Source organism: Rattus norvegicus, chromosome X, assembly GCF_036323735.1.
Source record: "Rattus norvegicus strain BN/NHsdMcwi chromosome X, GRCr8, whole genome shotgun sequence".
In the NCBI taxonomy this organism is placed as follows: Eukaryota; Metazoa; Chordata; class Mammalia; order Rodentia; family Muridae; genus Rattus; species Rattus norvegicus.
Window position 1 is genome coordinate 51,964,359 of NC_086039.1, and position 26,283 is coordinate 51,990,641.

General features: G+C 36.1%; 1 protein-coding gene across 11 annotated transcripts in view; it reads left to right on the forward strand.

Moving 5' to 3' along the window:
• The window catches only part of Dmd (dystrophin), a 2,367,748-nt gene that overhangs the window by 894,261 nt on the left and 1,447,204 nt on the right, over positions 1-26,283 (forward strand). For all 11 annotated transcript variants that reach the window (XM_063279795.1, XM_063279798.1, XM_063279800.1 and 8 more), the window contains one exon: positions 12,910-13,033. In XM_063279795.1, coding sequence (XP_063135865.1) covers positions 12,910-13,033 — 124 coding nt within the window. The remainder of the gene's footprint in view (positions 1-12,909; positions 13,034-26,283) is intronic.

The window sequence follows — 26,283 nt, forward strand, 5'->3', positions numbered from 1 at the left end:
AGACAACTACATCAGGCTCCTGTCAGCATGCACTTCTTGGAATTTACAATATTATCTGGATTTGGTGGCTGTATATAAATGGGCTAGATCCCCAGGTGGGGTAGTCTCTGGATGGCCATTCCTTCAGTATCTACTCCAAACTTTGTCTCCATATCTCCTCCTATGAATATTTTTGTTCCTCCTTTGAAGAAGGACTGAGACATTGGCATTTTGGTTGTCCTTATTGAGCTTCATGTGGTCTGTGGATTATATCTTGGATAATCAGAGTTTTTGGGCTAATATCCACATATCAGTGAGTGTATACTATGTGTGTTCTTTTGTGACTGGTTGCCTTACTCAGGATATTTTCTAGTTCCATCCATTTGCCTATGAATTTCATGAAGTCACTGTTTTTGATAGCTGAGTAGTACTCCACAGTGTAGATGTACCACATTTTTTGTATCCATTCCTCTATTGAAGGGCATCTGGGTTCTTTCCAGCTTCTGGCTATTATAAATAAGGCTGCTATGAACATAGTGGAACATGTGTCTTTGTTGTATGTTGGATCATCTTTCAGGTATATGCTCAGGATATACCCAAAGTCGTCAGTTATTGCAATATCCAATTTTCCAAGGAACTTCAAGACTGATTTCCAGGGTTGTTGTATCAGTTTGCAATCCCACCAACAATGGAGGAGTGTTCTTTCTCCATGTCCTTGTCACCATCTGCTGTCACCTGAGATTTTGATCTGAGCCCTTCTGGCTGGTGTGAGGTGGAATCTCAAGGTTGTTTTGATTTGCATTTCCCTGATGACTAAGAATGTTCAACATTACTTTAGGGGCTTCTCAACCATTTGATATCCCTGCGTTGAGAATTCTTTGCTTATCTCTGTACCCATTTTAATAGGATTATTAGGTTCTTTGGAGTCTAACTTCTTGAATTCTTTGTATATATTGGATATTAGCCCTATATCAGATATAGGGTTGGTAAAGATATTTTCCCAGTCTCTTGGTTGCTGTTTTGTCTTAATAACAGTGTCCTTTGCCTTACAGAAGCTTTGCAGTTTTATGAGGTCCCATTTGCTGAGATTCTTGATCTTAAAGCATAAGCCATTGCTGTTCCATTCAGGAAATTTTCCCCAATGCATGTGTTCAAGGCTCTTCCCCACTTTCTCTTCTATGAGTTTCAGTGTACCTGGTTTTATATGGAGGTCCGTGATCCACTTGGACTTGAGCTTTGTACAAGGAGATAAGAATGGTATCTTATTGAATGAATTGAATGATTTTCATTCTTCTACATGCTGACCTCCAGTTGAACCAGCCCCACTGTTGAAAATTCTCTCTCTTTCCACTGGATATGTTTAGATCCTTTGTAAAAATCAAGTGACCACCAGTGTGTGGGTTCATTTCTGGGTCATCAATTTTATTCCATTGATCTACCTCCCTGTCTCTGTACCATTAAGATATAGTATTTATCACAATCGCTCTGTAATACAGCTTGAGGTCAGGGATGGTGGTTTCTGCAGAAGTTATTTTATTATTGAAAATAGTTTTCAGTATACTGGGTTCTTTGTTAATCCAAAGGAATTTGAAAATTGCTCTTTCTTTCTGTATGAAGAATTGAGTTGGAATTTTGATGGGCATTGTGTTGAATCTGTAGGTTGCTTTCAGCAAGATGGACAATTTTACCACATTAATCCTGCCATTCCATGAGCATGGGAGATATTCTGATATCTTCTTTAATTTCTTTCTTCAAAGATGTGAAGTTCTTGTCATACAGATGTTTCACTTGCTTGTTTAGAATCACACTGAGGTATTTTATATAAATTTTGACTATTGTGAATATTGTTATTTCCCTAATTTCTTTCTCAGCCTGTTTTTCATTTGATTAGAGGAAGGCTACTGATTTGTTTGAGTTAATTTTATAAATAGCCCCTTTGCTGAAGTTGTTTATCAGGTTTAGGAGTTCTCTGATGGAATTTTGGGGTCACTTAATTATACTATCATCTCATTTGCAAATAGTGATATTTTGACTTCTTCCTTTCCAATTTACATACCTGTGACCTCCCTTTGTTGTCTAAATGCTCTGGCTAGGATTTCCAATACTATATTGAATAGACAGGGAGAGAGTAGACAGCCTTGTGTAGTCCCTGATTTTAGTGGGATTGCTTCAAGTTTCTCTCAGTTTAATTTGATGTTCTCTACTGCTTTGCTGTACATTGCATTTACTATGTTTATGTATGGTCCTTGAATTCCTGATCATTCTAAGACTTTTACCATGAAGGGGTCTTGAATTTGGCAAATGCTTTCTCAGCATCTAATGATGTGATCTTGGGTTTTATTTTGTTTTGTTTTTTGAATTTGTATATATAGTGTATTATGTTCATGGATTTCTATATATTTATCCATTCCTGCATCCCTGGGATGAATCCTACTTGATTGCGAATAATGATTGTGTTGATGTGTTCTTTTATTCAGTTTATGAGAATTTTATTGAGTATTTTCCCATTGATATTCATAAGGGAAATTGGTCTGAAATTCTATTTCTTTGTTGGGTCTTTGTGTGGTTTAGGTATAAGTATAATTGGGGCATCATAGATGTATTTGGGTAGTGTTTCATCTGTTTATATTTTATGGAATTATTTGAAAGGTTTTGGTATTAGGTCTTCTTTGAAGCCCTGATAGAATTCTGTATTAAACCCATCTGATCCTTGGCTTTTTATGGGTTGACTTGTAGTGATTGCTTCTATTTCTTTAGGGGCTATGGGACTGTTTAGATGGTTTATCTGGTCCTGATTTAACTTTGGAACCTGGTATCTATCTAGGAAGTGTTCTATTTCACCCAGATTTTCCAGTATTATTGATTATATGCTTTTGAAGTAGGATCTGATGATTCTTTTGATTTCCTTAGTTTCTTTTGTTATGTCTCCCTTTTCATTTCTGGTTTTGTTAATTTGAATACACTCTCTGTGCTCTCTGGTTTGTCTGGCTAAAGGTTTGTCTATCTTGTTGATTTTCTCAATGAGCCTTTTCCTGATTTTGTTGATTCTTTTTATAGTTCTTTTTGTTTTTACTTGGTTGATTTCAGCCCTGAGTTGATTACTTCCTGCCATCTACTCCTCTTCAGTGTTACTGGCTTCATTTTGTTCTAGAGCTTTCAGGTGTGCTGTCAAACTTCTAATGTATGCTCTCTCCAGTTTCTTTTTGGAGGCACTCAGAGCTATGAGTTTTCCTCTTAGCACTGCTTTCATTGTATCCCATTAGTTCAGATATGTTGTGCCTTCATTTTCAATAAATTCTAAAAAGTCTTTAATTTATTGTTTTATTTATTCCTTGACCAAGTTATTAAGTAGAGCATTGTTCAGCTTCCATGTTTATGTGGGCTATCTATTGCTTTTTTGGGGTTTTCTGGTATTTTTTTCTTATTTGCATTTTCTTTGATGGCTTTGTTAATGTTTTCTATGGTGACTGTGATGATCTGATAAGATGCATGTGATTATTTCAATCTTCTTGTACATAATGAGGCCTGGCTTTTGACTGATTATATGGTCAGTTTTAGAGAAGGTAAGACGAGGTGCTGAGAAGACAGACTGTTCTTTTGTTTTAGGATGAAACGTTCCATAGATATCTGTTAAGTTCATTTGGTTCATAATTTCTGTTAGTTTCACTATGTCTCTGCTCATTTCTGTTTCCAGGATCTGCCCATTGATGAGAGTGAGGTGTTGAAGTCTCCCACTATTATTGTGTGAAGCGTAATGTGTGCTTTGAGCTTTAGTAAGGTTTCTTTTATGAATGTGGTTCCCCGTGCATTTGGAGCATAGATATTCACAATTAAGAGTTCATCTTGGTAGATTTTTTCCTTTGATGCATATGAAATGTCTTTCCTTGTCATTTTTGATAACTTTTGGTTGAAAGTTGATTTTATTCAATATTAGAATGGGTACTCCAGCTTTTGGGGGGAGACTGTTTGGTTTGCAAAATACTCTTAGGCAGTGTCTGTCTTTGTCACTGAGGTGCTTTTCTCGTATGCAGCAAAACGCTGGGTCCTGTTTATGTATCCAGTCTATTTCTCTATGTCTTTTATTGGGGAATTGATTCCATTGATGTTAAGAGATATTAGGAAAATGTGATTGTTGTTTCCTATTATTTTGGTTGTTAGAGCTAGAATTATGATTGTGTGGGTATCTTGGGTTTGTTGAAAGAAAATACTTTCTTGTTTTTCCTAGGGTGTTGTTTCCCACATTTTCTTGGAGTTTTCTATCTATCATCCTTTATTTGGATGGATTTGTGTAAACATATTGTGTAAGTTTGATTTTGTCATGGAATATCTTGATTCCTCCAAGATAAGAGAGTTTTTCTGGGTATAGTAGCCTCGGCAGGCATTTATGTTCACTTAGGTTCTGTATGGTATCTGCCCAGGGTCTTCTATCTTTTAGAGTCCTTGGTGAAAATTTTGGTGTAATTCTGAAAGGTTTGCCTCTATATGTTAGTTGACCTTTGTCCCTTAATGCGTTTAATATTTTTCTTTGTTTTGTGCATTTGGTATTTTGCTTATTTTGTGATGGGTGGAATTTCTTTTCTAATCCATTCTATCTGGGTTTCCGTAAGCTTCTTCTATGTAAATGCACATATTTATTTTTATTTTAGGGAAGTTTTCTTCTATTATTTTGTTGAAGATATTTACTGCTCCTTTAAATTGGGAATCTTCGTTCTCTTCTATACCTATTATCCTTAAGTTTGGTCTTCTCATTTTGTCCTGAATATCCTGGATATTTTGGGTAGGAGAATTTTGCATTTTCTTTGTTGGCTTTGTTAATGTTTTCTATGGTATCTTATGCAACTGTGATTCTCTCTTCTATTTCTTGTATTCTGTTGGTGATGCTTACATCTATGACCCACAATCTCTTTCCTAGGATTTCGATCTCCAGGATTGTCTCTCTCTGTGATTTGATTATTGTTTCTGCTTTTACTTTTTGATCCTAGATCGTTTTGTTCAGTTCCTTCACCTGTTTGGTTGTGTTTTCCTGTAATTCTTTAAGGGATTTTTGTGTTTCCACTTCTAGGGCTTGTACTTGTTTACCTGTATTCTGTATTTCTTTAATGGAATTATTTATGTCCTTCTTAAAGTCCTCTTTCATCATCATGAGATGTGATTTTAAATCCAAATCTTGCTTTTTTGGTGTGTTGGGATATCCAGGACTTGCTTTGGTGAGAGAACTGAGTTCTGATGTTGCCAAGTAGCCTTGGTTTCTGTTACCTACTTTCTTGTGCATTCCTCTCGTCATCTGTTTATCTCTGGTGTTAGTTGGTCTTGCTGTCTCTGACTGGATACTGTCCCTCCTGTAAGACTGTTAGCCTGTGATCTTAGGTATGTCAACTTTCCTGAGTGAATGGTTATCTCTGGGAGGGATTTTTGTATGTTGAGAGCTGGGTCATAGGGCTAGCTGTGGGGCGCTGGTGGAAACTTGAAGGAATCTGTCTCCATGTACTTTGTGGTTCTTGTGCCCTGTGGTCTCCTGGTGTGTTTCTCTTTGGCCAGTTATTGGAGTAAAAGTGTTGGTCTCACCTATGAGCTTAGAAGTGACAGCACTTCTGGGAGACCAGCTCACTCTGAGAAATATTTGGGAAAAGAAATCGGTGTCACACAGTTATTTCTGGGGCCCAGATAGAGACTGTTACAGGGACTTTCAAATTTATGAAAGATGCAATGTCTTAAGGCATTTGTAACTTAGCAATATTTCCTTATCAATCCTCTGAGCCACAGAATTTTGTATTATTTTTATATCTGTTAGCATTAATTCTTCTGTTATAGCATTTACAGTTTAGGGGATTTCTTTAGTTTTGAACTTTTGAGATAGTTTCCATAAACATTATATGAGTAGAAGATGTGAAAGTGACTTCTTGAAATCCTGTCACATGTTAGAAATATATATTAGGTTATGATCTTAAGTGATTAAGGTTTGTTATTACATTTAGGTTAGGAGATCTCTTAACGACATTTTTATCTACCACATAATGAAATACTTTGACTCATTCAGCGGAAGTCTGACTCTGTTTAGTGTAGTCAGATTTTTAATGAGAAAAGTAGAAAATGCCAACAACAGGGAATTTAGGGGCTTTCCTGCCTTTAACTAGCTAAAATACTAAAGCACTGCCATTGCATTCTATGGTATATATCATAAAAAGGAACTCATTTTTGTAATTTAATGTCCATAATTAATAATGCAGTTAACCCAACTTGATGGCCAATACTTCGTTTGGTCAAGTTCAAGTTTAAACCCATAGTAAATGGGCATACTTTAGGACAACGTGAATTATGTAAATTATATATTTTAGTAGCTTTCAAAATTGCATTTTATAGCGATCTGGAGTCATTAAATTTTACCGTATTGAAATATATAGTTTTATGAAGAATGTGCTTAAGTTTACACATCTAAAACTACCAATACATTTGAGACAAGGAATAGGTTTCTTGGGATGTTAATGTTGAAGAATGAATAAATTAATGTGTTTGGGATATGTAATCCACTACATAAGAATATCTAATGTCAGGTTTGTATCTCAAATCAAAACCTCTTCAACTGTAAATATTTGTGAATTCATTTCTGTGGAATACTGTTAAATAGTTTTATGTTTTTATGTAGGATAATTTGATGGCAGCTTTTTCTTCCTATTTAACAAGATTATGATTAATATTACTTTCATCAACATTATTAGTGTGTGGGGGGGGGTTGTGTGTGTGCATGTGCATGCGTACACACACCAGAGTAAAGTCATAGAGGTCAGAGGACAGCTTTGTGGTGTCGGTTCTGTTGTTCTACCTATATATGGGTTCCAGGGATCAACTTCAGATCACTAGCACTATGTTGCAAGCACCAATACCATCTGAGACATCATCTAGGCCCATATGCTTTTCCTATTTAAACAAACAAACAAACAAACAAAATAAGCATCAGGAATTTCAAGGAGTATCTTTAAGAATACACTGTAAATGTAATGAAAAATAATACCCAGTCTACAAAAAGTGAAAATGTTATACTACAAATGGTAAGTTCAACAGGATTGAGTAGTTGCTTATGCAAATATGTCACTTTGTTATAATATTCAACATAGCAGCCACTACACAGAAAATTGAGACAGTATATAATCAGTGCTCATCTAGAAGATACTTTTCCACAATAACAGAGTTGTCATAGCTGTACATTGATAAGGTATTGACTAGTCAAAAATTTACAATGTTTAACTACAAGTATACAAATATTTCTTTTGTTCTTTAGAATGCTTTATATTCTTTTGTCTTTTATGTAAACTCAAATGTGTATGTAATCGTTTCTTATTGTTGACCATATGACGTGTAACTGACCTAATTTATATCATGTTTCTGAGGAAATTAACTGCCTGAGATTGAGTCTGTATTATAGTATGTTGAGTGAAATTTATCTTTCCTATTGTTGGATATGTGAGATGATTTTGAAATTCAAATAGTTGATAAATAGCGAAGTATTGTGTGCCTTATTGTATTCAGATAGTGGAGAGGATCTTGAATTGGTGCTTGTTTAGCCTCAGGTAAAATAAATTGTGACAATTATATCCCTAACAAGGCACTGGGAAGACTATTTGACACCTAATTTTTGAGCATTAAGCATTTACATCAAGAGTCTGTTACTTTGCTCCACACTTCAGCACATGTATCTGATGATTTAGGACAAGTGTAAATCCAGAGACCTACACATTCAAGAAAAGTACAGCTGATAAATTGATAATGAATTAAATATATGTGCAGCTATTACTTAAAAAACAGGATCTGTAGGCTTTAAGAAGATGACTGCATTCATGGTCTAAGCACTGAGTGTAGGTTGCTGGAACTCTGTGAAGAATATATTAGAATCCTTTCAAACACTGTTCCTCCTCTCCCTTCCCATCTGGTGTTAAGAAGAGGGAATGTCTATAGTCATTAAAGAAAAAGCAACGCATAACACTGCTTCCTCTCAGAACTATAAGCAATAATGCTGAACATTACACAGTAGGATCTAGATTGAACATTATATTCCTATAGAATAGTGTAGTAAACAATACAGATATAAATCATATTAATGATCATATAAATATGTATACTGCCAAATCTAAGTAAGAACAAACAAATTAACTGCTTCTAGAAAGTATTGAAGAAAACACAAGTACACATTTATAGCAGTTTGGTTAATTTAGAGATAACTGTTGGATAGCATGCAAATTATAATTATGCTAAAATTTATTTATAATAAAGCAGAGATATATGTTAAAAGACAAGCAGGTTTAGTTGACAAATTAACGGCTTTAGTGTTTCCATTGCTCTAAGGAGATATTATAGCCAATGCAACTCTTAGAAAGGGCATCATTTAGTTGGGCCTGCTTACAGTGTCTGAGGTTCAATTCATTATTATCAAGGTGGGAACATGGCAGCATCCAGGCAGACAAGATGCTGGAGAAGGAGCTGAGAGTTCTACATCTTGATGGGAAGGCAGCCAGGAGATGACTAGCTTCTAGGCAGCTAGGAAGAACATCTCAAAACCTACCCTGATAGTGAAATGCTTCTTCTAACAAGGCCACACCTACTCTAACAAGCCTAAGCCTCCTAATGATGCTCTCCTCTGGGCTAAGTACGTTCAATCCACCACAAATACCAACTAGAAGCCAGGGGAAAATATCTAAACAGGATTCTGTTGAGAGGAACTAAGATCATGAACTATGCAATAGTTTCAGGTTTGACTACATGGCACCTATTTCCTTGACAATCAATATATCACAATAATGGGGGTGGATAGTAAAGGTGTAATTAGCATAAACTCATTTAATTAATATATTTTACTAATGTTCATATTTTACTAATTTGCTTTATTTCATTCCAGAAAAGGAACTATAGAGTATTAATCTATGTGCTTCTGAATACATACTTTTTCTAGATAAAACCTTCACTTGAAACTGCAGTGAAATAATATCTGACATCCTCTTTTAAATGTGTAAATAAGGAGTCAGAAAAGTGGCTAGTTAGTTAAATTACCTTGTTGATAATCCTGAGCATGTGAGTTCAATCCCAGGATCCTCTGTGCTAGAAAGAGAAAAGAAACCCCTCTATCTTGTGCATGACTGATTTCCCCAGTCATGCCATGACACATTCTTGCTCACACACAGAGTATAGAAGCAAATGTAGTAACAAATACAATGACATTATCATGGAAAATGTGTACATTTCTACAATGTATAATCAAGCTCCATAGCATAATATTTCAAAAGAGAAGTTTCAGCACTTGGATAATCCCTTTTTAAATTTATAAAATCAGGCAAACACAGAAACAAAAAAGAACAACAAAGGGGCTCTTTAGATTTTTCACAATTTTGTGGTAGAATTGATCTGAACTCCATGCCTCACTTAAAATCTTCACAGAGCCACAAGCAGACTGTTACCATGGTATTGACTCTACACAGCCTTCATTGTGTATAGATAAACCAATTTATTTGGCAGAGGCACTAGTTTTCGACCTGATTTAACCCTAACTCATTGGGGGGATTTTTTGTTGTTGTTTGGTTTTTAAAAAATCTTCACAAGGTCTCTAAGTGAGTTAAGTTTCAGTTCAGTGTCCAAAACATTTGAATTAGTCAAATAGATCCTTCAATAAAACAAACTCTTTAGCAGAGCTATATTCTGGCCTATTATTTAGAAAAGTAACACCACATGTTAGATGAAGTATGATTGTACTATTAAAATAATTTTAAATGAACATTATTGAGAGGATGATACAAAATATTTTGCATATACCCAAAATATCATTTACAAAAATATAAAGAAATGGATATCTCTAAGCAGTCATCAAATGCTAAATATCTCCTTAGCTAGTTATGAGATAGCATATAAGAGTTCCAATCCTCTGTATGGAGATTTTTGTCCTTCTGGGAATTGAACAGATCTTGTGTATGTGCTTGTAATTGTTCTGAGTTCAGTCATGCAGTATTTTCTATAGAAAATCTAAAGCAATACAAAGGCTAATTTTAAAAGCCAGGGTTTATAGTGGTTGGTGCATAGTTTAGATTTCATGTTGCTAATTCAAAGTATTTTTATAAAACGTGTTCACATTTATTTAAAGAAAGGAATGAGCTAAAACAATAAGAGATTATACTAAAAATCTTATAAGTGCTTGCTGGATACTAATCAAGAAGGGTTTTTTTCTGTACATACAGGATGGATGGAGATACCAAACCTGAACTATATCGTTCCAAGTGTCCTATGACACTTGAAGGAAGATATGCTTTAAATAAATTATAAACAATATAATGTTAACATGTCCATAAAATAGGATGTCATTAAAATTGGGTCTTGATCCTGTGAAAAATATGAATGCTTTTAAATATATTCATGAGTAACTATAGAATAATATGACTTCTATCAATTTTGATAATTTCTTTATAAAATGGTCTCAGAGGGTGTGGTTGAATTTGTTATAGTAATTGAAAATTGGAACTCAAATGTTCGTGAAGTCATAGACTGATGTCTTAAATGAAAATATAGGTAGACTTTATGTAAAAGCTGAAGACTGTCAAATTTCAGAGAAAAAAATGAGGAAGAAGATGCACATGGTAAGATGAAATATTTCCATATAGGAAGAAGAAAGTTTTACATATTAATTATAATTTTATCTGTAAGGAAGAAAACTATGCACTCCCAAAGAAAGCTAGAAAATAAAAATACCTCAGAATTCTGTAAACATTGGAAAATCCTTTATACAAATCCTGTTGTGAGTCCAAGTTTAAGTTGAAATATATTTATTGCATAATTATGGACTTAAGGCCCACACTGATATGGTAAAGGCTTCCTTTGCAGTTCTGGAGACTCAGAAGTTCAAGGAGTTTATTTGAAAAAAATGTTCCTATGACTTGCTAAATAGGAACATAAAGAAAAGAATTTGGCCAATAAAGAAGTTAAATTCACCGAGTTGAAGTTATTACTATAGACAACTGGCCTTCAGTCCCACAGAGACCTCTGAGAAACAGTGTATTAAACATTCCATGGTTGTTCAACTGAGAGGCATCATTTTAAAGATACTTAAGAACTCTAACAATGTTCTCAGATTTTCTGGGGTTTCCTGTTCATTTCCCAGTGAAAACATATAGGCAAAGACGACAAATTTTACACTGAGCCAAAACCAAAGACAAATAAACGTGAAACCTACTTTCTTATACATACTGCTATTGAGCAGGAAGAAATGTTGGTAGGAGTGCACTGGGCTCTGTGGTTATTAAACTGACCAGAACCCTAAAATATTGACTTAGTGAATGAATATAAATTAATCAGGAATGCACATTTTTCCTCCAGGCAATAGGACTCCATATTTTAATAAAAATTGGTAATTAAAAGAGGAAAGTTGACAAATGAAACAGATGGATTTTAAAATGTCAATAGTATTCCACCGTATGCATGTATTTTAATCCTTTCATATAACAAGGGCCATTTACTTTGATTCAATAGCATGTAAACTTTGTTTAGATTCAACATTCAGAGTAACTTCAATGATCCCAGGGGAAATGTTTTGAAATAACTAGGTAGATGATAAGGTATTTGTTACAGCAGAATAACATTCACCAAAATTTAACAGACTCAACCAACAATGAGGGTTTCTTATAGCCCCTGTGTTGGCTAGTTTGATGTCAACCTGAAACAAGCGGAGTCACCTGAGAAGATGGAAGCTCAGCTGAAAAAGTACCTTGGTTATATCTAACTGTAGGGAAGCATATTGAGCATTTATAAACTTAGCAACTTATGTGGGAAGTTGTGATCTATTGTGTATGATGCCACCTGGGTTGGTTGCCCTGGGTTCTGTAAGAAAACAGGGTGAACAAGTACTGTGGAACAAGCCATTTAGGCTGTACTTCTCTAAGATCTCTGTATCAACTCCCACCTCCAAGTTGCCTATAATCAGTATGCTTGCAGGGGCTGGGGATTTAGCTCAGTGGTAGAGCACTTACCTAGGAAGCGCAAGGCCCTGGGTTCGGTCCCCAGCTCCGAAAAAAAAAAGAACCAAAAAAAAAAATCAGTATGCTTGCCTATAGCCATATCTAACCTAAGCATTTTCTCAGCTGAGGTTTCCAGATCTCAGAAGTATAGCCAAACTTACTTCCTCAGTCAAATTGCTTTAGTTTCATTGTTTCATCAAAACAATAGTAACCGACCAAGACAGAAATTGGTATACTGAGCATTTATTTGGTTCTTTCTATTGTTAGTTGGACCAGTAACTTCAAGTCATGTTGAGATATTTTGGAAGCTAAAAGATGAGTATTCACACAAATATAACTTTGTACTTCTTTATTGATAATGGAGAGTTACTCAAAGCACCATAACCTAGTTGGGCTTCTTGTGCTATAACTGGTGCTCCAGAATGTGTTCTGCATGAGGAAAGATTATAGTTTACAGGTATTTGCTAAGATCTTACTTGGATTACTCTTACTGATTTCCATTTTTTCTCTACCAAGTTGCATAGACAAGTCCACATTGATGGTTTAGGTAACATGTGAGAACATGAATATAAGAATGGTGGTTTAATTGGTTGGTGCAAACAGTGTGGTACTTTTTGGTTATTGTAAATATTTTTCAAAAATAGTCATTTGGAGTGGTGCAGGAGCAATGCTTTCAAGCAGAGTCTAGATATAATAGCTTGTAGGAAATGATGTGCAGATGATTGCTGCATTTAGTTGAATAAAATGGACTCCATGATCACAAGAATCAAGATGAAAGTTGACTCCAAAGTTTGAATCTACTTAACTAGAGAGATGGTGATTCTATTAACAATAATAGGAGCATCAGATGAGAAGGAGTGTGGTAAATGTGAATACATTTCTTTTCTTTCCATACAGAAAAAAGGGATAATAAAGAAATAATGAGCCTTATTCTTTGCTCTCTTAGGTTGGATGTCGATATAACTGAACTTCACAGTTGGATTACTCGTTCAGAAGCTGTACTACAGAGTTCTGAATTTGCAGTCTATCGAAAAGAAGGCAACATTTCAGACTTGAAAGAAAAAGTAAATGTATGTTCTGCTTCAAATCTTATATTTCTATTTTGCACTGCTTTCTTTTGTTTCAAATATCGGTTTTATAGACATTGAAATTAAAGCAATAAAATAAAATGATGTTTAATATATAAAATAGTTTAGATAACAAGAAAAACAAAATATTTGCCTAGAAAAATCTAGTCCGAGTCTGCTACAAGAAGGAAGGCTTTTCATTTTCTTTAACTAAAGCAATATTTATAAGTAAAACTTTAGCCAATCTACTTATGGTGACTCTTCTTCACAGATTGTTCTTGACCTTAGTAAGTTAATAGAATAGATTAGTGCAAAACATATTACAGTATTGTTTGATAGCATAATATAGGATGCTGTTTATGCAGGATCAAAATATAGTTTTATAGTAATCAATACCTGTCATAAATAATAACGTATTTTTATATGAAAGATATCTATATATTGCATCAACTCAACTAAAAGGTGCATACCTTTTATTTTAGTATTTATTGTTAGTAGTAGATATTTTGCAAAATTTACTCCCTTATAAGATTATACGTTTTGACCTTCACAACAGGATTTTTCTTGACTTAATAAGGAGCTGTTATATCTTCTGGGAAATTATCAGTGCTTTGTTTTCTCAACTTTAACAATTATAAAACATTCATTTTTAGTATGCAATTGACAATATTTTCTAAAAGACTTTCTAAGAATCAAGAAAAAGAAAATGAGCATGCTTCAAATAATAAATATGAAATATTTTTAGTTATAACATTATCACTTGCAAGTGCATGCCTTAGCATTTAAGTTCTGACCTAGAAAATCTATTTACATGATTGCAAATAAAATACTACCTCACATATGAGCTCTTGCTTTACCTTGGACATAGAAATGCTGAAGAACTACAACCCAAAAAGATATTTCGTGGTAACATTGTGTATTGTTTTAAGGATGCCCAGGGAGCAAAGACAATTTTTCATTTTCAGAAATCAACATTATTTATATTTACAACATAATTATTTTGAATTTCATATTAGATGTATATGAGATATGATTTTATTATCATCATAATAGACTAAGATAAATAGTTTCACATAAGTATAATTTTATTATTAATGTTACAATTTTGAAATTAAATTAAGTATATATATTTTAAAATATGTTTTTCATGATTTTGAAATAATTCTTTTTAAATAAGATTTTTTATTCTTTGAAAATTTCTTAATTTTAGAGAGATCAGTTCCTCAGCTTATCATTCTCTCACCTTCACCCCATCACTCTCCCAACTAAATGTCCTCTTTCAATTATTATTAAAATTATTAAATACACTCCTAGGTTCCATTTGTGCTGCCAGTGTGGACCTTGTGTTGAGCAATCAAAAAGAGCATGGACAGTCTATTAGCAGGCAATTCTGAAACAAAAGTGACTCTCCTCTATTTAGCAATCATCAACTGCTAATAGCTGCACTGCTAAGTGTGGGGTCTTGCTAGCCCCTCATCTACTCATGCTGTAGCTTTGAATTTCTTAATCTTATGCAGGTAACCACAGATGCTGTAAATTCACCTGTGTGAAATCCATGTGTGGTCAAGAATTCTATATCTCACAACTCTCTCTTCCTCATCCAATAGCTCTTATGTTCTCTGTGTTCACTCGTCTATGAGGATCCCTGATGCTTGCATAAGGGAAAGTTAATATAGATGATTCACACCTGAGTGCTCATGGTAACTGACAATGACACTTTGGTCAGATATGTGTCTCTGCCTTAATTATTATTCACTACATAAAGACGTTTCTGTGACCAAAGTTGAGAGAAGCATAAATCTGTATCTGAAAAATAAGGAGAGGTCAGTTTCCAGCGTGATCATTTAACATAAAACTATTACTATGTTCTACCACAGAGAAGGTGATATTCTAGGCTTTGATTTTACAGTACAAAACATGAAATACCTACAATGGAGCAGTCAGTCAAAAAGCATTTGGCTACCTCTAGAATTCTCATCCCACTATTAAAACTTGCATCAATGGTTAAATATGACAATCATGTTGAAATTATGGGTTCAGCACTAAGTGTCTTTTCTTTCCTGGTAGCCTGCATAGAATGTTCTGATGCCATGCAAGTTAAGCTTTTGGGAAGTAGTTTTCTAATCATTCAAGTTTGATTTTGCTATGTGCTATATGTAAAGGGAGTAGAATTATCAGCAATAGAATTTTAACATCTACTTACTATGGAGACAAACAAGATATATGCCAATCGTCTGTGTTGTTAAGATGCCTCAGGACCCCCCTGACCATATTTATTCCTATGAGATATTGCTGCCTGGCACCCAGAATTTCCATTAGTAACCCTGTATCATTTGTGGAAAGATTTGATCACCCATGAAAGGCACTTTTTAATATTTATAGCTTAAAACCTGAGGATTTCTCAAAGGCGTCTTCATGCATCTTGAATTAATATATTCTGCAAAATCCACTATCTTCTGTCCCCCCTCCTCTTCTCCAAACAAACATTTAGCATACTCTCCCTGTTCTTCCATGTAACTTGCATTACCTTTGATAACTTTGGATTGGAAATCATAGGTGGAAAAAATTCAGGGAGTAAAAAATTGCCTAGAAAATGTTGCCATCTATGTTTCAGAGTTTACATGATATATTCAATAGATAAGTATGAATTACCTTAGTGATTTAATTGATTGAGATTTTTATTGATTTGATTTGTAGTTTTCTGAATATCATCTTATGTCTGTGTATTAAAATGGCTTTAGTCAAAATGAAAATGGAGTTCTACAATTTAGGGAATATAAATTTTCCTTTTTAACTATTTACAAGGGAATGGGGGAGAGAATTTGGGAGACGGGGTAAAGGGGATAACATTTAAAATGTAAATAAATAAAATATCCAAGAAAAATAAAAGCAAAAATGACAATCAATAATGTCAGCATGATAGACTGAATATAGTTAAAATGTACAATATTCTATAAGACATTCTCTGCTACATTTCATTCACCTCTCTCAACTTTGAGTCTCATTTTCAGAAATAACAGCATTGTTCTAAATTGACCACTAAAATAGGACATGGAATGATATGCCTAGAATTTGCCTTTAAGCTAAATATATTGTACATGCATTAAAGACTAGGGAGAGAAATGATGTGTACTCATGTTCAGCTCATGTGTACTTTAATTTTCTTGATTTCCTCATTTGTCAGTTTATATAAGTAATTTTGAACTCAGGGGAGGTCTTTCTCATGAAAATGCATGGTATTAGTAGAATCATTGAAATCATTTAAAATGATGATGATGTATTACTTGCTTTTATTCTTCTATTGCTGAATTTCTCCTATGTCATTTTATACCTAAAATGTTTTTTTGTTGAAATAATATCGTAAGTTATTGCTCAGTACAGTTTCACATATTTTGAACTATGTAATTTTTAAATTGCAGCATAAGTTTATTTTCTGTATTGATATCTTTTTATTCATATGATTACCAAACTCTTATTATTATATGTATAGACATAGGATAATAATATTATGTGGGAACTGCTAGGCAGAGAAAATGGAAATATTTTCCTCACACTTAATGACTATTGTCCACTGATAAACTCGTTTAATTCCTTTATCGTCTGAAAATTTGTTTCTACTTAAGCTTAGAACAAACTACATAACATTTTATTGTATCATTTTTATATTATTTTCTTATTGAAAATTTGTCAGTACCTTCAAAGTATTTTCTATGTACTTGGATATTTAATATTAGTTATCTCAATACACATCTGGAATGATTTCCTGTATCCTTAATCTCATATTTGCCTCAATTCACTTACTTACATATAATTACAGTATAGGCATTATTATTGCTCAAAATCACTTTCTATCATCATCATCATCATCATTATTATAATAATAATAATAATTGTAATTATTATTATTTACATTTCGATTTCAACTTTGCTTCCTTCCTCTCCTTCCATTTGCTCCCCTTTCCTCCCCTCTACCCTCTGCTCTCTGCTCTTCCCCATTCATTCCTCCTCCATTCCTCAGTTTTTACTCAGAAATGAGCAGGCTTCCCATGGATATTAAACAAACCCAGCATATTAAGTATCAGTAAGACTAAATGCCTCTAGTATTAAGGATGGACAAGGAAAGACATTATGAGGAAAAAGGTTCCTAAAGCCTGCAAAAGGATCAAACAGCCTATGCTGCCACTGCTAGGAGTCCTACAAGGAGATGATCTTACACAACTGTAACATATATGCAGATGGGCTAGGTCAGTCTCATGCAGGCCCCCTTGCTGTCTACTGAGTCTCTGTAGCAAGCCCCTTTGGTTTGTTCCTTTCGTTTCTCAAGAGAGAATTTCTCTTTGTCACCCTGGCTTGCCTGGACCTCACGCTATAGACCAGACTGGCTTGGGACTCATAAAGGTATACCTGCTTTTGCCTGCTGAGTGCTGGGACCAAAGGCATGTGCCAAAACCACCCAGCAAACTGTTTCTTAAATAACACATTTTATTTATTTTTTATTTTACTTTTTAAAAATGTATTTTTTTTATTCTTTAATTTTTTTTTTACATTCCAGTTGTTACCTCCACTCCTGGTCCTTCCTCTGACTGCTCTGCATCCCATACCTCCTCACCTCCCCGCCGCACCCTGCCCCTTTTCTAAGAGGATATTCCTATCCCTACCCACACCCCATCAGACCTCCCCACTCCCTGGGGCCTCAAGTCTCTCAAGAGTTAGGTGCTTCTTCTCTCGCTGAGTCCAGACCAGGAAGTCCTCTGCTGTATATGTGTTGGGGACCTCATATCACCTGGTATATACTGCCTGGTTGGTAGCTCAGTGTCTGAGCAATCTCAGGGATCCAGATTAGTTGAGATTGCTGGTCTTCTTATAAAGTCGACCTCTTCCTCAGCTTCTTCCAGTTTTTCCCTAATTCAACCACAAGGCTGAGCAGCTTCTGTCCTTTGGTTGGGTGCAAATATCTGCATCTGACTCTCAGCTGCTTGTTAGGCCTTCCAGAGGGCAGTCATGATAGGCTCCTGTTGCTAAGCACACCATAGAATCAGTAATAGTGTCAGGCCTCCCCTTGAGCCACATCCCAACATGGGACTGCCCCAGACCTCCTTTCCTCAGGCTCTTCTCCATTTTTGTCCCTGCAGTTTTTCATACAGGAACAATTCTTGGTCAGAGGTTTTGACTGTGGAATGGCTACTTCATCCTGCCACTTGATGCCCTGTCTTCTGCTAGAGTTTGGCTCTACAAGTTCCCTCTCTCCACTGTAGGGCATTTCATCTATGGTCCTCTGCTTTTAGTATTAAGTGTCTCTCACCTCCCAGGTCTCTTGTACATTCTGGAGGGTCCCCTCAATCCTCTACCTTCTGAGGTTGCCTGTTTCTATTCATTCTGCTGGCCTTCAGGACTTCCCCCCAATACCTGATCATGTTAGTTAAGTCTTCCTAAGTCTCTTATAACTATTTTCAGGATTTATCGTTTCTCCCAAATCCACAGTTCATAGTTGCTTATTGTTTAAGGCAAAAGAATACTTCTAAAATTATGTATATTGATGCCCATAGTATCTGTGTCTTCAAGTCACTTGCTGAGGAATGCAATAAATTTCAGAGATAAGGTATCACTATAGTCTCAGTATCACTGCAGTGTCTTTACTAAAAAACAATTTCCATTGGGTTACATATACATATCTACAGTTTCTCTTTATCCTGAGATTTAATCATCAGAATCTAAACAACTGTCCATTTTCTGTGTTTTAAAATTCATCTTGTCCTTCAAACACACTTGAATGCCTTTGCACATTAACTTATTCCATGTACTTGAAAGACACTATATTCGCCGTTTTCCCCTCAAGTTCTCTTCTCCATTAGCTTACTAGTATGTGTTATAAATTTTTACATATTTGGTCACTTGTTCCATTCAATGGTTTGAGAATCAATTTCCAAGACATCAGCTTTACTTTTGTTTTAGACATTTCTGTATTAATTCTTATTAAAATAGCATGTAAGGGGCTCAGTGTTTAAGAACACTTTGCTCTTGCAGAGGACATGTTACATTTCCCAGAACAAATATGATAACTCAAAACCATCCATAATTCTATATAGTTCTAGATGACCAAGACCTACTGATTTTCATGGGTAGCAAGTATATATGCAGTACACATATAAACACCCAGGTAAAACACTGAAACACATAAAATTGAAAAAAATACTTAAATGATGTCTAATAAAGTGTATTATCTCTCTCTCTCTCTCTCTCTCTCACACACACACACACACACACACACACATGCTTCCTTTTATTTCTTTTTCTGAAATATCCAGAGCATGCATATATATATATATATATATATATATATATATATATATATATATATATATATATAATTAGGTATATTTAAACTGATTTCACAATATATGTGCAGTCAATGGAATGTCATGTAATGTCCATAATTATATGTAACTTTTTCTTAATCTGTGGATAAAATTAAAATTGATTTAAAAAGGAAACAAAACTACTAGACAACAAAATCTTAAAATATTACCTAATTAACTCTGTATCCTTTCTTTATTCATTCTCCTTTCTTTTCTTGTTAAGTCAGGAATGGAACAGAAAAAAATAGGTCACCTAGAAGTTTGTGTATAGTTTATTACTAGATAATTAAGCTGTAGAATTCTCTGTCATCCTAGAAGAATAAGAATTAAACCCAACAATTATCTTTCCTTCTCTCCTTTTTAAAGATGTAGTTATTCTTATATATCTGAATACATTGTGGCTGCCTTCAGATACACCAGAAGAGGTCATCTGATTATAATTACACAAGGTTTTGAGCCAGCATGTGGTTGTTGGGAATGGAACTCAGGACCTTGGAAAGAATAGTCAGTGCTCTATAACCACTGAGCCATCTCTCCAGTCCCTACCATTCTATCCTTTTGACATTTTACCTTACTTCTGCTAAACCAGACTTACTATGATTTTAAATAGGATATTGATTTGTCTCCATTTTGGAGCAGAGACCGAAGAAATGATCATTCATAGACAGCCCCACTTGGGTATAATATATATATATATATATATATATATATATGTATATATATATATCGACAAAAACTAGACAATATTGATGAAGTCAAGAAGTGAATGCTGACAAGAACCTGATATAACTGTCTCCTAAGAGTCTCAGCAAGAGCATGATAAATAAGAGGGGAATGCTAGCAGCAAACCATTGAACTGAGAATATGGTCCCTGTTGGAGGAACTAGAGAAAGGATTGAAGGAGCTGAAGGGTTTTGCAACCCCATAAGAACACCAATACCAACCAACCAGAGCTCCCCGGGACTAAACCACTACCCAAAGAGTCCACATGGACAGACACATGGCTCCAGCTACATACATAGCAGAGGACGGCCTTGTTGGGGACCAATGGGAGGAGAAGCCCTTGGTCCTACCAAGGCTGGATTCCCCAATGTAGAGGAATGTCAGGGTGGGTTTGTAGGAAGGGCAGTTGTTTGGTGTGGGGGAACACCCTTATAGAGGAAGGGGAGGGGGATGGGAAAGGTGGCTTATGTCTGGGAAACCAGGAAAGGGAATAACATTTAGATATGTTAATAAAAAATATGCAATTAAGAAAAAAAAGAAGAAGAAGTACAAACCCGCAGCAGACTCTATCTTTGTTCTTCACTAAGGCTCTTGAGTTCTTAAAGGTTCTATGCTGGGAGCATTAGATAAGACCACTCAGTCTAATCATGTCTTAGTGCAGATAACTACAACTACCCTACTTGAAAGTGTATCTAGTATACAAAAAAATTTAGAATCTAGTTTAAATAAAGGACAAGAGTAAACAAAACAACAGCTGTTCTTTATGTCAATAAATGTTTCAAATTTACTCTACTGAAATATAAGTTATTTTAATATTAAGATAATTATATGTATCTACACACAGAGATCATACATATGAAAATTAACATACAAGCATGAATAAAAACAGAACTATTTCCCAGAGAAAAGCAACTAGAGAAAAATTAAAATGAGGGTGGATATGTTTTCATAAGCAATATGATCAAAATTATGGTGTTATCATATCACACTTAATAGAAGAATCATAATTGTAAGTAAAATTTTATATATTTTCTGAAAAAAATCTTTATGGTAGTTTTTATTATATATTGATGTATATATGTAATAGTAGTCTAGAGATTGGTTATGAATTATACAAGAAAACAGATGAGGACACCTGGAATCATACAGCTTATAGCTTATCAAGGATGATATAAATATATAAAATATGTGTAGGTGATGAATGTCATAGAGAATATTAGATGAAGATGCATGTTAAGTAATCAATGTTTGTGTGTGTGTATGTGTGTGTGTGTGTGTGTGTGTGTGTGTGTGTGTCTGTGTGTGTGTGCTCATGTGTAGCGCCCACCTTGTCTGGCAAGGAAGACGCAACACTGTTGGATCCTTCTTAACAGCCTATATTGCAGGACCACCTTCATTTTGCTGATACGAGGACAACAAGCAGCCAAAGCGCTCACCTTATATATCCAGCAGGCTGAGGCTATTCTAATTGTCCTTTCAGGATTGGCGGAGCATGAATCACCTCATTAGCATGGTACTGCTCCCTCATTAGCATATTACCGGCCAACTGATGCCAGGTGCAAATCCTGTGCATGCACAGTACCGTTGTTCACCACAGGAGGGCGCCCTACACCCCCTTTTTTGTCTAATAAAATGAGTAGTCTAGATCTGGGTGTCACGTCAATCTTGTCATTGCTCCTGCCACAGGTGGTTCTCATCCAAACTCGACATTCCCCGTCATAGGGCTACCCCATCACCACAGGGCCCCATGTCTTAGGTTGGTCCGAGCTCGAGGAAAGTTTCCTGTCTCTGGATACAATGACTCCACATGACAGTGACAAAAATGATCTAGGGCGAACTCTTAATCTTTCAAAGAGGCCAGCCATATGTTGGGAGAAGCACCCTTTTCAATGGCGGTCATAGCCAGGTAAACAACCACTTTGTATCTGGCATGCTCTCTTTTCAAACGGCCAATAAGCCAGAGACCTACTCTGCATCCCAGGAGGACAATAGCTCCCCAGGCAAACATGCCCGCCCACTCCTTAAAATGGAGAAAGCATTGGTAATCCATGAGGTAAAATCTTCAACTGTGATGGGGTCCAACCTAGTGCTGTTGAGGACAGCAACCTGCATCAGCAATTGTCTTGATAGTTGCTCTGCTTTCATGGACCAGTTTCCTTTCAGATAATTCGAGATTTCTTTGCTCTGTTGAGAATGCTGAGAAAAGTTAGCTCGCAAAGGAATAATGCATAAACTCTAAAGGAGGAAACGCAGGACAGCTGCATCATATGACACAGTGCTTCAATTTGTTCTTGAACTAAATCTATCCTTTGATTAGCTAATAGAAAGCCAGATGCCAAATGGGTACATTGCTCACATTAGAGCTTATATTATATTGAATATTGAAATGTGGCTCTACGCAACCAAACACAGGGCAGGGAAGAGTTCTTAACAATAAAACATAAGGTATGCAACAGAGAAAAGTTAATGGTGGCATACCGTTGGGGCATTTCTCCATCTGGCACTATACAAGGGAACATCACGCAAACAGGAGGTAGAGAAAAAGGTGGGCAAAACAGTAGGATTACTATGAACTGGCATGGGTACTGGCCAGGATCTGGCAATAGCCCACAAGATGAGTGAATCAGCTTGGATTACCATTCCCAATAATAGTAGGGTTCGTAGTCTCATCTTCAGGAAAAGCAGAAGACAATCTTTGAGTCAAGCGCTCAGGTACCCAAATTGGATTTTCTTGATTCTGTGGAAAAACACAAACAGCTCCCCTAGATCTCAAAATCACGGGATCTGGGCCACGCCATTCATCAGTTAAGACATCCTTCCACTTTACTTCTACATTAGTCATAGGTGTAGTAGTAGTAGCATGGCGATCTGCGGCACAGCGGCCATGTGCATCCAAAATTAAGAAATTTAGAGTAAAAAGATCTAAAGAAAGTTGTTCTTTTGGTGTTCGGCCGCTGGCAATTCCCTCTTTTTGTTTTTGTATAAACTCTTTTAAGGTACGATGGGCTCTTTCCACAATTCCTTGACCCTGAGGATTGTATGGTAATCCTGTATTATGACCAACCTGCATTGTCTGGCAAAATGCCTGAAAGGACTTTGCAGTGTAGGCAGGCCTGTTGTCTGTCTTGAGACTATCAGGCTTTCCCCAGGCTTCCCATGCCTCTAAGCAATGACTAATGGCATTACGAGCCTTTTCACCAGTCATCAGAGTAGCGTGTACAATACCGGAACAGGTATCAACAGAAACATGAGCATATTTTAAATTTCCAAATTGAGATATGTGTGTGACATCCATCTGCCAAAGTTTTAGCGGAATCAGACCATGAGGGTTAATCCCCACATGAGGAGGGTGGTGAAATTGAACACAATTCTGGCAATGTAACACCACATCACAGGCTGTAGCCCTAGAGATGTTAAATTTTTGTTGAAGAGTAAAGGCAGAAACATGAAACTTTTGATGAAATTCTCTAGCGAGATCAACCAGAGCAGGATGAAAAATAAACTCTCTATGAGTACTAGCATCCACCAGGGTGTTATTACTGGTCATGGGACCAGGCAAATTAGTATGGGCTCGAATATGTTGTATAAAAAATTTATTTTTTCTGGCCCAAATCAATTTTTGTAATTCTAGAAGAATTTGACATATGGTACTACTCGACCGAATTGGCCCTGCAATTTCAAGTGAGCGCACTAACTACATAAGCAGAGTTAGAAATTAAATTAAAAGAATCATGAAATCTTTTAATGATTGTCAAACTCTCCATCAAAACTACAGCGTAATATGGCCCAATCATCTATCAAGGCACACAATGTTTCTATCTGAGCTATTGTATATGGTATAATAATTTTCTTGGGTAAAATTCCAAAATGCTGAATACAAGATTTTATGCCTAACACAGCAATCTGTGCAACAGCAGAAGGGTAATATTCAAGGATCTTATTAATCCCAACTCTTTCCACTCCTCTGGGCAAAAGGAAGTAGCTTTTGTAGGCTTCACCATGCTTTTATGTTGAGGGTTATATGGAGCTGCTGTTGGTATAACCGCTTTCTTGCCTAATTGTCTTCCTCGTTGCCATGTGCACTAGTGTGTGGCCAGACTGGATCATATCTCTCCCTTTCACACTGAGCAGCCTCTTCCTCGAGATCAGTCTCATCATCCCAAAATCCAGTCTCCAAAACACCGAGTCTATCCTTCATGCTACAAGGTTTGACTGCCAATTCCTACATATGAACGCATGATGGTGCGGTCTCCAATACCTCAACAAAGAGACATTGCCTTAAAATCTTTTAGAAGCCTGGTTTCTAGGATAAGATTTCTGTAAAAATACCATCCCAATTTAGACCTGTTTCCCTAGATTGGTTCATGCCACATGTTGTCTAGAATGACTCTACCCAAATTTACCAGTTTAATATCAACTTTCTGTTACCAATGTTACAGTTTTTAACCATATCCAATAACTTAAAAGCCAATAGTCCATAACCAAGGCATGTAGAGAATATTTATACATTTAAAACCAATCGTTAAAAAAAATTGAAATGGCTACACATATCTTAGCTACAGGTGCAAGGCTCCAAGGGCCAATTGAAACTGCTTTTTTAAGAGAAGCACCTTGTCACCTGCTAAATCTTCTTGATACAAGGAATCCAAGTAGGCACTCTCTATACAATTCTCAAGACAAAAGTTTATCTTTTTGTTTGATTCTTCTGAGTAAATTTTTCAGGCAGTCTACCTCTATCAAATCTGATCAGTATGACTCTGTGAGGTTTCCAGAGCCTAATCACATACCTAGCAATAGCCTCAACTTGAGCTACAACAAAAGCTGCACTGACCCCATTTTTTATCTCTGCCTTCTTTCTGTTCCTTTTATCTCCTTTTCTTTTCTTTTTTTCTTTTGAGACCTTTTCTCCCTCCGACATACTTTCTTGTTGCTCTGCAAGGACCCTCTGACCTGTCCTAATGGCTTCCTCACATCATTTATCGTCTAAGCAGGCAGGGACCATTCGCCAAAGAGGTTTTGGTCCGGGCTTAAGCTTGCCCTCTGTAGCTTCTCTATCCCACACAAGGAAAAAAAGAAACAAAATTACAAGCCCGACGCACAAAGGATCAATTGGAAACAACATTGCGGTAGTTCACAAACCTTTTGGCCTCTATACCAAGGCTTTCAACTTCACAAACCTTTCGGCCTCTATACCAAGACTTTCAACTTCACAAACCTTTAGGCCTCTATACCAAGGCTTTCAACTTCACAAACCTTTAGGCCTCTATACCAAGGCTTTCAACTTCACAAACCTTTCGGCCTCTATTCCAAGGCTTTCAACTTCTCTGCTTACCTCCAGAGAACTTTATTCATCGTCTCTGCTTACCTCCAGAGAACTTTATTCATTGTCTCTGCTTACCTCCAGAGAACTTTATTTTCCCTTATCCAGGAACTTTTTCGACATCACTCTCCTGAAGCTGAAAAGTTCTGGATCCACGAGAATATTCTTGGGTCCCGGCATGGGCCACCAGTTGTAGCACCCACCTCGTCCAGCAAGGAAGACGCAACACCAGTCGAATCCTTCTTAACAGCCTTTATTGCAGGACCACCTTCATTTTGCTGATATCGGGACAACGAGCAGCCAAAGCGCTCACCTTATATACCCAGCAGGCTGAGGCTATGCTAATTGTCCTTTCGGGATTGGCGGAGCATGAATCACCTCATTAGCATGGTACTGCTCCCTCATTAGCATATTACCGGCCAACTGATGCCAGGTGCAAATCCTGTGCATGCACAGTACCGTTGTTTACCACAGGGGGGCGCCCTACACTCATGTACACACCACTTGTGCTCCTGTTTACCCATGCCCAAGCAGGGCAGAACCCTCAGTGAATATCTTTAAAGTAAGATCATGCTTGTAGTAACTGGTAACATGAAAGTATGTGGATGGTGCTTTAGGTACAGTGAACAAAAGGATTAGGCAGGGCTTGAGAATTTACTGAGCTGTAGAATGTGGAGCTTTGTCCTTGATGTGACTAGTTTCCTATACTTTCTAAAAAATATATATAAGAAAGCAGTTTCCATGTGGCTTAGTAAGCTTAATTAACATGCTTTCTTTCCTTTTTTACTACTTATCCGTACAATATTTTTGATCATGCAATATAAATATATTTGCAATATACAATTTATGTATAA